At 40.5% G+C, this 13,232-nt stretch overlaps 1 protein-coding gene and 1 pseudogene across 1 annotated transcript; one reads left to right on the forward strand and one right to left on the reverse strand.

Annotated features, from left to right (window-relative positions):
- Nucleotides 1-4,741: 4,741 nt before the first annotated feature.
- LOC121449872 (vomeronasal type-1 receptor 4-like) lies at nt 4,742-5,638 on the reverse strand. Its single transcript, XM_041654536.1, has one exon. The coding sequence runs from the start codon at nt 5,636-5,638 to the stop codon at nt 4,742-4,744; it is 897 nt and encodes a 298-aa protein (XP_041510470.1).
- Nucleotides 5,639-6,468: 830 nt separating this feature from the next.
- Nucleotides 6,469-7,444, forward strand: LOC121450184 (annotated as a pseudogene).
- The last annotated feature ends 5,788 nt before the right edge of the window (nt 7,445-13,232 follow it).

A 13,232-nucleotide genomic window follows, 5' to 3' on the forward strand; every position in this document is an offset into this window, starting at 1 on the left:
TGCTTGTTTCTTAGGTCCATTTGCTTGATAAGCCTTTTCCCAGCCCTTTGCTCTGAATAGGTGCCTATCTTTGTGGTTGAGGTGTGTTTCTTTTAAACAGCAGAATGTTGGACCCTGTTTTCTTATTCAATCTCTTAGCCTGTTCCTTTTTATAGGTGAGTTGAGTCCATTGACATTAAGTGATATTAATGACCAGTGGTTTTTAACTCTGGTCACTTTTTTAGTCGTAGAGTTTGTGTGTTTCCCTTTTTTGAGTTGTGTTGGTGAAGGGTCTCTAGATGTCTGAGTTATTGTGGTCATTGTTGGACTCCTTGGTTAGTGATTTTTCTTCTATTACTTTCTGTAAGGCTGGATTTGTGGCTGCATATTGTAAATTTGTTTTTATCCTGGAAAATTTTATTTTCTCCATTTATAGTGAACGAAAGCTTGGCTGGGAATAGTAGTCTGGGCTTGCATCCATGGTCTCTTAGTTTCTGCAGTACATCTATCCAGGACCTTCTGGCTTTCATGGTTTCCATGGAGAAGTCAGGTGTAAGTCTGATAGGTTTACCTTTATAAGTGACTTGGCCTTTTTCCTTTGCAGCTCTTAAAATTCTTCCTTATTCTGTATGCTTTGTGTTTTGATTATTATTTGGCGAGGGGATTTTTTTTTTGATCCAGCCTATTCAGTGTTCTGTATGCTTCTTGAACCTTCATAGCTATATCTTTCTTTAGGTTGGGAAAGTTTTCTTCTATAATTTTATTAAATATATTTTCTGGACCATTGAGCTGCACTTCTTCTCCTTCTTCTACTCCTATTATTCTTAGGTTTGGTCTTTTTATTGTGTCCCAGATTTCCTGAATGTTTTGTGATGAGAGTTTGTTGGACTTTCTGTTTTCTTTGATCAGTGTGTTTATTTTCTCTATGGTATCTTCAGAAACTGAGATTCTTTCTTCTAACTCTTATATTCTGTTGGTTATGCTTGTTTCTGTAAACTCTGTTTGTTTACTTAAATTTTCCATGTCCAGCCGGCCCCCTGTTTGTGTTTTCTTCTTTGCCTCCATTTCAGTTTTCAAGTCTTGAACTGTTTGCAATATCTGTTTGATTGTTTTTCCTTGGTTTTCTAGGGTATCATTCACTGATTTATTCAATTCTTCAAACTTTCTTTTATATTTCTCATCCATTTCTATAAGGGCATTTTTTACATGCTGTTTAAGGGTGTCAATCACTTTCATGAAGTCAATCTTTTCTACGTCTTCTTGATTAAGGTGTTCATGTCCTCCCGTTGTAAGGTCACTGGTTTCTGGTGGCTTCATGTTGCTTTTCAGCTTGTTGGGTGAATTTTTGCCTTGGCGTCTGTCCATCTCTTCTTCGAAATGCTCTCTTATGGATCTTCTTTTACCGGATCAGGTCTCCTTGCCTACTGATGTACCTTACCAGTGATGGCTCTCCCCAGTGATGGCTCTCCTGGTGCCGAGATCAGATCTCCATGCCCAATCATTGCTCTCCCCTATGCTGGCTCTCCTGGCACTCAGATCAGGTCTCCGTGCTGGTTGGGTAGCTCGTAATCAAAGTGCCTACCTTGCTTGGTGCAGGCAGGCTATAGAAACAATGGAACTCCCTCCTGCTTGGGTGCCCTGAGGATTAGGACCTAGTGCCCAGACAGGCTGGGCTGGGTGAGTTATGTGCGGAAAGAGGGCGGTGGGGCCGAATTATGGAGGGTTCTGGATGCAAGCTGGGTGGGATAGGAAGAAAGAGGCAGCATGCAGGGAATAGAGGCCCTACAGAGAGCCCGAGAGGATAGGGGGCTGAGGAACCCCTGAGTCCCTGTCCCAGGCTGGTGCTGAGAGGTCAGAAACTCACCCCAATGTTGGCTCTCCTGGCGCTGAGAGATCAAGTGTCTGTGCTGGTTGTGCAGCTCGCAAACAAAGCACCTACCCCGCTTGGTGCAGGCAGGCCATAGAAACAAAGGAACTCCCGCCCGCTTGGGTGCCCCGAGGATTTGGACCCATTGCCCAGACAGGTTGGGCTGGATGATGTTATGTGTCGAAAGAGGGCAGTGGGGCCAAAGTGGGGAGGGTTCTGGATGCAAGCTGGATGGGATAGGAAGAAAGAGGCAGTATGCAGGGAGTAGAGGCCCTGCAGAGAGCCCAAGAAGGATAGGGGGTTGAGGAACTTCTGAGTTCCCTGTCCCGGGCTGGCGCCACGGGGTCAGAAACTCACCGCAATGTTGGCTCTCCTGGCGCCAAGAGATCAGCGTGTCTTGAAGTTTTAAGCATGGAGGGTTTTTTTCTTTTGTTTAAGGGTATTCTTAGGTACTCATTTTTTAAGAGATACAAAAAATGATATATTCTTATAATATCTTCCACTGACAGTACACTTTAGGTTTTTATATTGGTTTTAGTTCTGGTAATTTTGCTGTATTTGTTATATCAAAGCAATTCAACGTGAATTATAGATTCTATTACAAGCAGAAACATGTAATCCAAAAATAAGGATGCTTAGACTTTTTTCTTGCCTACTTTAACAATTTTATGTCTTTGTCTTCTCTTCTCTAATTTCTATTGCTTTCTCTTAAAAATGTATCAAACACCCTAATTTAAAAACTAAAATAAAGCTGGGTGTTGTAGCATACATCTTTAATACCAGCACACAGTAGGTAGGATCATTAAATCCCTGTGATGTCCAGGCCAACCTGGTCTCCATAGTGAGTTCCAGGCCAGCTATGGTTACTTATTGAGATACTTTCTGAAAAAAAATTACTTAATTTTAAAAAATAAATAAAACTGAAACGATTAAATGAAAGAATAGGAAATATTGTTTAAGATTTTGGGAGTATACTGTGACTTTCAGAATATACCTTAAATAATACAAAAAAAATTGAACTAGTCCCAGATACCAATAGATGATACTAAATGAAATTAAAAATAAAGTTTCTAGACAGTACAGAAAACTATAAGGAGAGGACACAGACATTTTCGAAAAAGAGAGGAATTCTTTATTACTAGTGGTTCAGTAAAAGAACTAATAGCCAGAATTTACAAAGCACTGCAGACACTAATAATCAGAGTTAAAAAATATCGAACCCGCAAATCCAGCCATACAAAAAGTACTAGAAGAAAACCCAGACAATTTTTTTTTACTTTCTCCAGCTAAATTTTTAGGTGGGAGAGGGGCAGAAGACTGTTCTTTCTTAATGGGTCTGGGGCTTCTCACTGTGCAACTTTGGAGCATGTGTCATTTTGAGAGATCTGAAACGTTATTGTCCTGGAGATATGGCTGTCGGTGGCCAACCTAGGTGAAAATCCTTGCAGTTGTCTCTGCTCTCCTCTGCCCTCCTCTGCCAGACTCATTGTTGGCCTTCAGGCCAAAGTCTGCAGTAACTGCAGGGAAGGGACACTCCCCTTTCTGGCTGCCATTTCTGCTCCCACAGACTGGAGCCCTCTGCATTGCCTTGGGGAGCCTAGTCTCCTGAGGTGGAGAAAGGAAGGAGGACTGCAAAAACTACTGTTGCCTTCCTGAAATCCTGAAAGTAAGAGAATAGGACCCAAAGGCCCTGAGGCTCAGCAGAACTCTTATTGAGCCTTTCTCTTTCTGGACACAAGAGACCAGAGAAAGCATACCACTTGGCCAAAACCAGTAGAATAAAGGTTGTCTGAGACTGGAGTGTACCCCCATGCAGAACCAGAAGTGTGCAAAGTCCTGGACTCCAGCACCAAAAATGTTGGGTCCAGGCTCATGCATTGATGTGGGACAGACCACCAAAATCTATTAAACCAGAAGCCAACTTTATTCCAGAAAAAGAAAATGAAAAGAATCACAATGGGTCACACAAAGCTAAGCAGGTATAGCTGTGACTACAGCCAGAGATGAGGCTTATAAAATTGGAAAAATAGGGATTGGTTTGGGGGCTTTTCTTGTACTAAAACCAAGCACCAGGTATGCATTAAAGAGATTTCACAACCTTGAGGTCAGGCTTAAAGTCACATTACATTTTAACTTTTCCAGCTTTGGGTTATAAAATGGCAGTATGTTGACTTAGGATATTTGTAAAAGTCTGTGGCTGATACAGGCACTTTTCACTGTTCCTGAAGGACTATAGGGCAGAGAGTAGAATCATGTAGGGGGACAGTTAAAAAGTAGGGGAATACAGTGCAGAGGACCCCATTGAGGCAATGTTTAGAAGCTAATCTTTGTCTGCAATACAAGCCTAGCTGGGAAACTGGGCGGCAGAAGACAATTGTTAGAAGTTTACCCATGTGCATTTTCTCTTGAGGCAGAAAGTGTTTGTTAAATGTCAACAGTGGCCATCACTTTTATCATTATTTTTCAAAATGTGTTTGGACATACATTTTCTTATTTCTGTATTTCAGGATTCTTTATGTCTATATTGCATTTTTGGATTCTTCAGTCATACCAAACTGTTCATTTTCTCAGAATCAGCTGGGACTCTATACTTCCTATAGTATGATGGTCTATCTACAAACCAGCCTTGACAAATTTTGTTTATACAGCAGACAGGGAATGATAGTCAGAGTTTTATAAACTGTCACAATAACCACATCAACCTTTACACCACAAATATTAACCTAGTGCTATAATGTTCTAAATTAAAAGGGTAGACAGTAATTCAATTCAACACTGTGTTCCAGAGAATTTAAGTGATTGATGTCAAGAGATCATACTGAATCTCAAATAATGTACACAAGTCTATGTTTTAGAGTATTCTGACTACTGAAGAGATATTGGTTGTTGATATACTCAAGTACTGCAGGGATGAAGATCCCTGGTGTAGTGTCTGATGAGCAGAAAGGGGCAGAGTACAGGAAAACATGCACTCATAGCCACATTGGCATGGACCACCCATGTATCTGTTCCATCCTGGAAAGAAAAATACATCATTAAGGTCACAGATGCTACATAAAGGACCACAAAACTGCTCACTAGGATAAGAATTCTTTGTGTGGCTTTCTTCTCAGGGGATGATTTAGTAGACAGGGATCTGTGGATATGCTTGACGCTCTGTTTATGCTGGAACAAAATCAACACCATAGAGCCACTGGCCCACATCATGAGTCCCAAACAGATAACGTCATTGGAGGCCAATATGATAGCATATGCTATATAAGATTGCTTGGAAAGTTTTACTACTACACAGTAGAGAGATTGTCTAAAGTTAGTAAGATTTCCTTTATCATTCTTATTAGTCACTGTCGTGATAAGGAAGCTATTTATAAGAAGGTATAGGGTCCAGCACAGGCCCAGGGAAGGACCAATGATGCGGGGAACTCTTGCCTTGAGCTGTGCCCACTTGGAATTGATGGGGCTGATGGTGATAGCCTGAAAGACACTCAACAGGGATGTTGCACCAAGAGATACTCCCCTGGCAACTCTATGAAAGTAAAATACAAGTTTACACAAACTGTTGTCTAAAGAATATGTCCTATCAAAAGCAGCCATTGTCTGAGGGATTCCTTTGGAGAGAAGCACCAAGATGTTAGCCCAGCTCAGGTGTTTGATAATCAGATCTATGGGCCTTGCCTTGTTCCCACTTAAGTTAGAGAGACTAAGACAGCAAAGCAAAGCTAAGTTCCCCAGAATGCCCAGTATAGTCTGGGACAGAAAGAATATCCCCACAGCCTTGTCTCTGGATGCCATTCTGTTGTCTTATAGGAATGGCAGTCTGTAGCTGATCCTGAGAACTCAGGGTAGACACGTAGGTCTATTTTCTTCATTGTATATAAAATCTATGCTAACCAATAATCACTGCTTTCCATCCAGATATTAAGATAAAATGCTTAAGAGTTTTAAAAAATTTTTTACTGTGTGGAAGTGCTTGAGTCTCTGTGTGGGAATATTCACTTCAGTGCCAGTTCCTTTGGAGCCAATCAGCACTGAGCTGCCAGGTATGGGTGCTGGGACTGAACTCGAGTCATCAGTAAGAGCAGGGCTTTCTTAACCCACAGAGCCTCCTTGACAGCTCCCAAGATGTGCTTTTGAATAAAAGGATTCAGAGCCTGGAGCGGCTAAGAGTGCTGGCTGCTCTTCAACAGGAACTGTGTTCAAACTCAGCCCCGACAAGGAAGCTCAAAAGTGTCATAGCTCTAGTTCTAAGCGTTCCCACACACTCACACAGACATACATACAGGTAAAACACCAATGCACATTACAAAAGCAAAGACATATTTTCAAAGTATTCACAGTTGTTTCTACCAGACAGCAGTCACAGGAATGCTTTTCAAGAAGAAGTTAGTAATGTGCTTGCTGGCTGTTTCCACTTCCCACACGGCTCCACAGACGATGTATCAGTTCCTTCGCACAGCAACCTTCTACAGTGGTTTTAATGATGACACAACTGTCAGCGGATGAGTTTTATCACACTACAGATTCCCTAGGTTCTACTACTGGCAAGAGGCAGATGTGGGGTTTGCTGTCTCTGCTGCTCTGGAGGATTCACGCGCGATCGGTAAAGTGCCTCTGCCGGAACCATGACCAGATGGGCTAGAGTGAACACCTCAAATCATAGGAGACCCTTGTCTGCGACATCATGGGAGGACATGAGGGGGTGGGGTCTGTCCCTTCAAAATGATTCCCCTCAAGCAAAACATAAAAAGAACAAGAAGAAAAAAAGAGTATTTAAATGAAGATGTGAATGGATTCATGGAATACCTAAAACAGAACACGCAGATGCTTCACAACGGACAGTTGATAGCAGCAGACAGCCGGGAAGTACGGGAAGAGATTGCAGTGGCCTTAAAGAAAGACAATCGACGGGAAGAAAGACGGTTAAAAAGACAAGCAGCAAAGAAAAATGCAATGATATGTTCCCATTGTAGAAGACCTGGCCATGGAGTCGCCGATTGCCCAGCTGCCCTGGAAAGTCAGGACATGGGCATTGTCATCTGTTACCGCTGCGGGTCCACAGAGCACGAGATGAAAAGTGCAGAGCTAGCGTGGACCCCGCTCTTGGTGAATTTCCTTTTGCGAAATGTTTTGTCTGTGGAGAAATGGAACATCTTTCCAGGTCCTGCCCCCGATAATCCCAAGGGCGTCTATGCTGACGGTGACGGCTGTAAACTCTGTGGCTCTGTGGAACACTTTAAGAAAGATTGCCCTGAAAATCAGAACTCAGATCGGATGGTCACAGTTGGTCGATGGGAAGGGAATGAGTGCCGACTATGAAGAAGTTCTGGGTGCACCCAAACCACAGAAACCAAAGACTAAAGCACCCAGAGTTGTTCATTTTTGATAAGAATCGGTACTGCTGGTGACTACCACCTCACTGTTACTTTCCAAAGTAGGCCTTTACAGGTTAGAGCTGGCTTCCTGTGGAGGCGAACCTGTATTATAGACACCACCCTGACCTAGGTGAAGTCAAATTGACTGTATTCTGTCCTTCAAGGAGTACAGGGTGATTAATTGTACTTACTCTCTAGACTGTGTGTGTGTGTGTGTGTGTGTGTGTGTGTGTGTGTGTGTGTGTGAGAGAGAGAGAGAGAGAGAGAGAGAGAGAGAGAGAGAGAGAGAGAGAAAGAGAGAAACAGACTGTATGTAGCCCAGGTTGGCTTCAAACTAGTAATTGTGCCTCAGCCCTTGAGTGCTGAGATCACAGGCATGTGCCTAGGAACATAATTCAGCAGAGCTTAGACCTAACTAAGCGCCTGGACACTTGGCTGACAGCTGTCTCTGCATCAAAGTTGACCAGCCCTAAACAAAACTCACAGCTTCAAGTTTGTGAATAAGTGAAATTTTGTTATTCTTTTTTCAGAGTATCAGTTTATTATAATAGAAATTTTATTTATATATTGTCACAGAATCTGGAATTTTTAGTACCAAATAAACTTTATCATCTGTCAAAAAAAAAAGGCAGATGTGCCACAGCCAATAGCACTTTGAAAAGAAAATAATTTCTGTTAATTTGCTTGGAGCAAAATTATTCACTTTGGGGGTTCTGAATCTGATTTTAAATTAATGTCACACTGTCATTCTGGGCTCTATTCTGCAAACTTCTGCATATTTTTTAACTATGCCATTAATTCCTAATGTATGCTACTGGCATGTATCATGTTCCAAATGTAAATATCAAAATGTCACAATGCTAACCACATATGAAACAGATCAATTTTATATAAATGTACAACTCAATAATTGTGAGGGTTAATATAATGTTGGGATGACAGCCATGAGAACTGTCCTCATTACTAAAAAACACTATGATTTACAACCAGAGTATAGTCTCTTTTCTAAGAGTTATCTAAGCATATGTGAAATGAAATTCAGTACATTCCTGTATGTACAGCATGCAATATTTTTTTTGAGATTGGAAAACATAAGTGATATATGAAAGCATTGGTGAAAAGGAAAATCTGAAGATCAAGGACTGTCCTGTATGATAGAAACCACAGAAGTAGAAATATGAATATTCAGCCCTGACTAAATGATGATAAAATTTGCAAGTCTAAGAAATCTCATTAGAATGGGGTGAAGTTTAGAACATAGGTATCTAATTTTTTCCACATTCAAATGCACATAAATAACATATGCATTTAATTCACAATATAAAGGTAGAATAGTCTTTTGTCACTGTGCCCGTTGGCACCAGTATTTCCAAAAGAAAACTGCCATCTGTTTTTGTGATTCTGAGTCAAAGAGGCAGCTTGCAGGGATATCAATATACCTCATATCTTTGGGTAATATTCTCAAGCACCTGAAATTATAAAAGGCATTATATTTCACTGAATAGGCATAGTATTTGTAGAAAGAAAAGGTTTGTGTGGGAGGAGGGCTGTCTATATCCCTTGAATATTTTGATAAATCATTTTAGAGGCAAAAACCCCACCCGCCTCTTAGGATTATGGATCTTACAGAAAATTTCCTTGCCAAAGACTTTTAGAGAGAGGCGATTAAATACCCAGTGATTCTCTAGCACATTCTCTCTACTCATGGAGTACTAAGGACTCAGATGATCCATAGATCGGTGAGCATTCATACAGTTCAATATTCTTTCCCTGAAAGAGAGAGACAAGCTCAGAGAGCTGTACCTACACAGATGGCATCAGATTGTCTTGCTTCTGCAAGACTGAAAGAAGAAAATAAGACTCACCTATGAAAGTAGATGCCTCTATGATCACAGATGTTTGATAGGACCTCAAAGTTCAGAGGGGCAGACAGCCTCTCTCTATATAGTCACAGATACAGGGTGACATGTTTGCGTGCAGAGACCCTGTCTCCCCTGAGATCAAGAAAATGCCACAGGAGATAGGCATGGCACTGGCTGCTAAAGGTGGTGACTTCACCTTTGAAAAACACTTCTTCCCATCAGAACCTTCAGGAATGTTTTCACTATGAACAGCAGAGGGACCTTTGAAAATCTGGAGGGGATGTTACTCTTCTGGGGAATTGGATCACAGAGGGAGTCCAGATTTCTGGAGCAGTGGGATGGGTTATAAGAAAGAGGGAGTGAAGAGCAAAATAGGAATCAAGCTTGAATTTTATTTTCCCTGGAGTTAGTCATCCACAAACTTACTAAATATCCAAAAGGGAAACAACCAGAACACAGGGAAGTACAGAACTCTGCCCTAAAACTTCTAGACTAGGAAGCCAAACGACCATTCTGAAACCTTGATAAGTAGGGTAAGGATTTTTCCTTAATGATATTTTTCTTGTTTTCTGACTCAATTCATAGTATTATAATTACACAAACATGTAAGTGCATAGGGATAGTTAAAACAAACAAATCAATGAATAAATAAATCCCCATAGGTTACCTTGTTTTTACTTAGCACTCCTTTTGCACTCATATGCCCATCATCATTCAAGCACAATGTAGACACTCTTTTGTCATAGTGAGCGTATATGATTCCTTTGCATTCCACAAGCATATGGCTCAGTTTTAAATCTTGATATAAGTGATTTGCATTAGATAAATTTTGAATCCCCTCATCATGAACTCGTGTGCTTAAGACATTGTCAAGGAATTAAGGTCCAAATCACATACATAACAAACTTCTAACTCTATATAGAGATTTGCACTTGTAACAAACAGCAGGATTGCAACCAATCACTGAAACAGAGTTTCAGTTTTTCACAGGTAGCCACAAATCCCTTAGATGCAGTAACTTACTGCTGGGACAGAACAAGCATCTGTCTTTGAGCAACTTCTTTGCATTGCTTCCCAGTATCTGTAGAAGCTGTTGTCCTATGTTTACAAAGAGAAAACATCCCTGAATCATCTCTAGTTCTGGGAACTGAAAACATTACAAATATTTCTTTGTTCTCTACACCTCTATGGATTTAATGTTTAATAATTTTCTTTTAACATTAGCTCAAAATTTACAGCAAGCTTTACAGTATTCAAAAACTAATACCAAAAGAGACATAGAAAGAAAAGCAGAGAAATGAAGGACTATGTTGTCAAAAATTAGACACTTCATGGAGCTGGAAAGATGGCTCAGCAATTAAAAGCACTTGTTGCTTTTGCAGAAGTCAAAGGTTTGGGTCACAGCACTCATATGGTGTCTCACGATCCTCCATTATGCAAAAAACTCTTCAACACCTGGCTCCTCCCTACAACTTCCAGTCAGCTAGTTGATGATGCAACCTCCTGACTTCAGGTGAATTTTATTTCATAAAACACATCTTTGCATCATTAAACAAAAGTTTCAGAGCATAAACTAAAGTAACACACCTTAAAATAGTATTTTGCAACAGAAGGGAAGTGTAAGTCATAGCCAATGCCCTATAAGCATGAATTCTAATGTCTGAACAAAGGGAAATGGATGAAAGTGAGAAATAAAACTATCACTACTCACACTTCCTAGTCATAAATACTACTGATGAAAGATGGTGCATATTATTTAAGGGATTTTCATAGGGTTGTTGATGATTATTAGTTGTAAAAACTCAAGACAATAAGGTAATTCAAAACAAGGAAGGAAATGCATTCCTGGGAGAACTGGATATGAGAGAGATGATGTTCAATGAACAACTCAATGAGTTAGATAGGACTCAGTTCAGTGCAGAATTAAGAGGGATGTCAATTCAACTGGAACCATAGAGCAGGGTTTCTTGTGATCCCATGGCTTTGTAAATTCACAAAATGGGCCATGATTTTGTGAGATAAAATTGCCTCAGTAGATCCATATGTGGAATGGTTTTGTATAGGGCTAAGAAAATTTGTATCAAACTGCTTCCTGGAGGAAAATGAGAGCAAACCTCTCTTCACTTGTTTTTGTTTTGTTGTTGTTGTTGTTGTTATGAAGAGATATTATGACCATGGAATTTTTTATAAACAAAAACATTTAATTAGGTGGGCTCACTTACAGTTTCAGAGGATCTGTTTACTATCATCATGGTAAGAAGCCTGGCAGCATGCAGGCAGACATGGTGTTGGAGCTGAGAATCCTACATCTTGATTCAGAGTCAACAAGAAGTCAACTAACTGTTACACTGAGCAAAGCCTGGGAAAAGACCTCAAAGCCCACCCCTACACATTTCATCCATCAAGGCCATACCTCCTAATAATATAGCTCCGTTTGGGAGCCATTTTCTTGCAAACTACCATATTTCATTCCCTGGCCTGCAAAAGCTTATAGCCATAACATAATGCAAAAATACATTCAGTCGCACTGCAGAAGACTCGATAGTCTTTAACAGTCCCAAACTTGTTTCAAAGGCCAGTCTGTTCGCTGGCTGATGGCGATCTCTTAACTGTGGTCAATGTAAAAATCAAGCACAAAAAGGTGATCACATACATTCAACATATAAGAGCAAAGAATATTTAAAACCATTCCAAAACACAGGAAAAAGAGCATAAAGAGGAAATTGTGAACCAAAGTGTGGCCAAAAACAAGCTGGGAAAACTCTAAACACTTCCTCTCTACCTCTGATGTTAAAATGCTTCTCAAACTCCAGTTCTATCACATTTGTTTATTATAGCACACTATTTCCTCTTTGGCTGGTTCCACTCCTTGTTAGCAGTTCGCCACAGCAAGTATCTAACAACTCTGGCTTCTCTAACCTCTCAGTTTCTTGCAGCAAGAAATGCCTGAATATCACAGCTTCATGCAAGGTCATTTCTACAAGGCCTCTCGTCAGGGACACCACAGATACATGTCTGGCCTCAGTGAATTTATTCTATAGCTATTTCTTATTATTCTTTATGCAAAAGCCAGAACCACATGGACAAAGCTACCAAGTTCTGCTTGCTGGGGCTGGTCCATGTTTCCCTCATTCAATTACATTTAACCAGCTTTCTGTCTTTCACAGCTCAACTGTCCTAAACTTGCTCTGTAGACTAAGTAGTTCTCAGACTCAGAGATCTGCTAGCCTCTGCCTTCCCAGTGCTGGGATTAAACATGTGCCCCAACCCACCAAGCTCTAAGCTTTTCATTTGTTTGCTTTTACAAGTTGGAAACTTAGCTGTGTAGGATCTTGCCTCAGTCACGACACCCTGTATTCTATTTCTTTATCTATTTATCTCTTTGCACAGAGTATTTAGGTCCATTCCAATTACTTGCTCTTCTAAAATTTATGTATTATAACTTACCTTGCTTAGCCTGCTGATTTTAATTTCTTCATTAGAGTTAACACTAATATTCACATGACAGTGTCTATACTAGCCTGTTTTCAGATTTCTTCTCCTGACAGATTCAATCTATAACTCTTCACTTCAGCTTCAGGAAGACTCATTGGGCAAAACCAGAACACACTCACATTCATCCCAAAAATATCACAAGAATGATTTCTAGGTAACATACTGAAGTTCTTCTCTGAAACTTCTTGAGCCAGCTTCTGATAGTTCCAATCATTATCAGTATCATTGCTTTCCACATTCTTATTATACCTATGAAGCAGTGCCTAAAGTATTGCACAGATTTACTAAACCAAATTACCAAAATCCATATTTCACCAAACAAAGCATGGTTACCACTCCTGGTATCAACATATATCTTACGGTTTTTGTTGCTGTGAAGAAAAACAATGACCATGGCAACTCTTTAAATTGAAGTACTTAATTTAGGGACCTTATTTATGGCTTCAGGTGTTCAGTCTACTATCCTCATGGTAGTGAGCAGAGCAGGCATGCAGGCAGATGTGCTGGAGCTAAAAGACAGACATCTTAATTCAGAGGTGACAAGAAGTTAACTGACTAACACACTGAGAGAAGCTGGGAGAAGACCCTAAGCCGACCCTCACAGTGACACACTTCCTCCAACAAGGCAACGCTCCTAACAATACCACTCCCTTTGGG

Source organism: Microtus oregoni, unplaced genomic scaffold (assembly GCF_018167655.1).
Source record: "Microtus oregoni isolate MIOR12 unplaced genomic scaffold, Mior012 000006F_ref0000085, whole genome shotgun sequence".
Taxonomy (NCBI): domain Eukaryota; kingdom Metazoa; phylum Chordata; class Mammalia; order Rodentia; family Cricetidae; genus Microtus; species Microtus oregoni.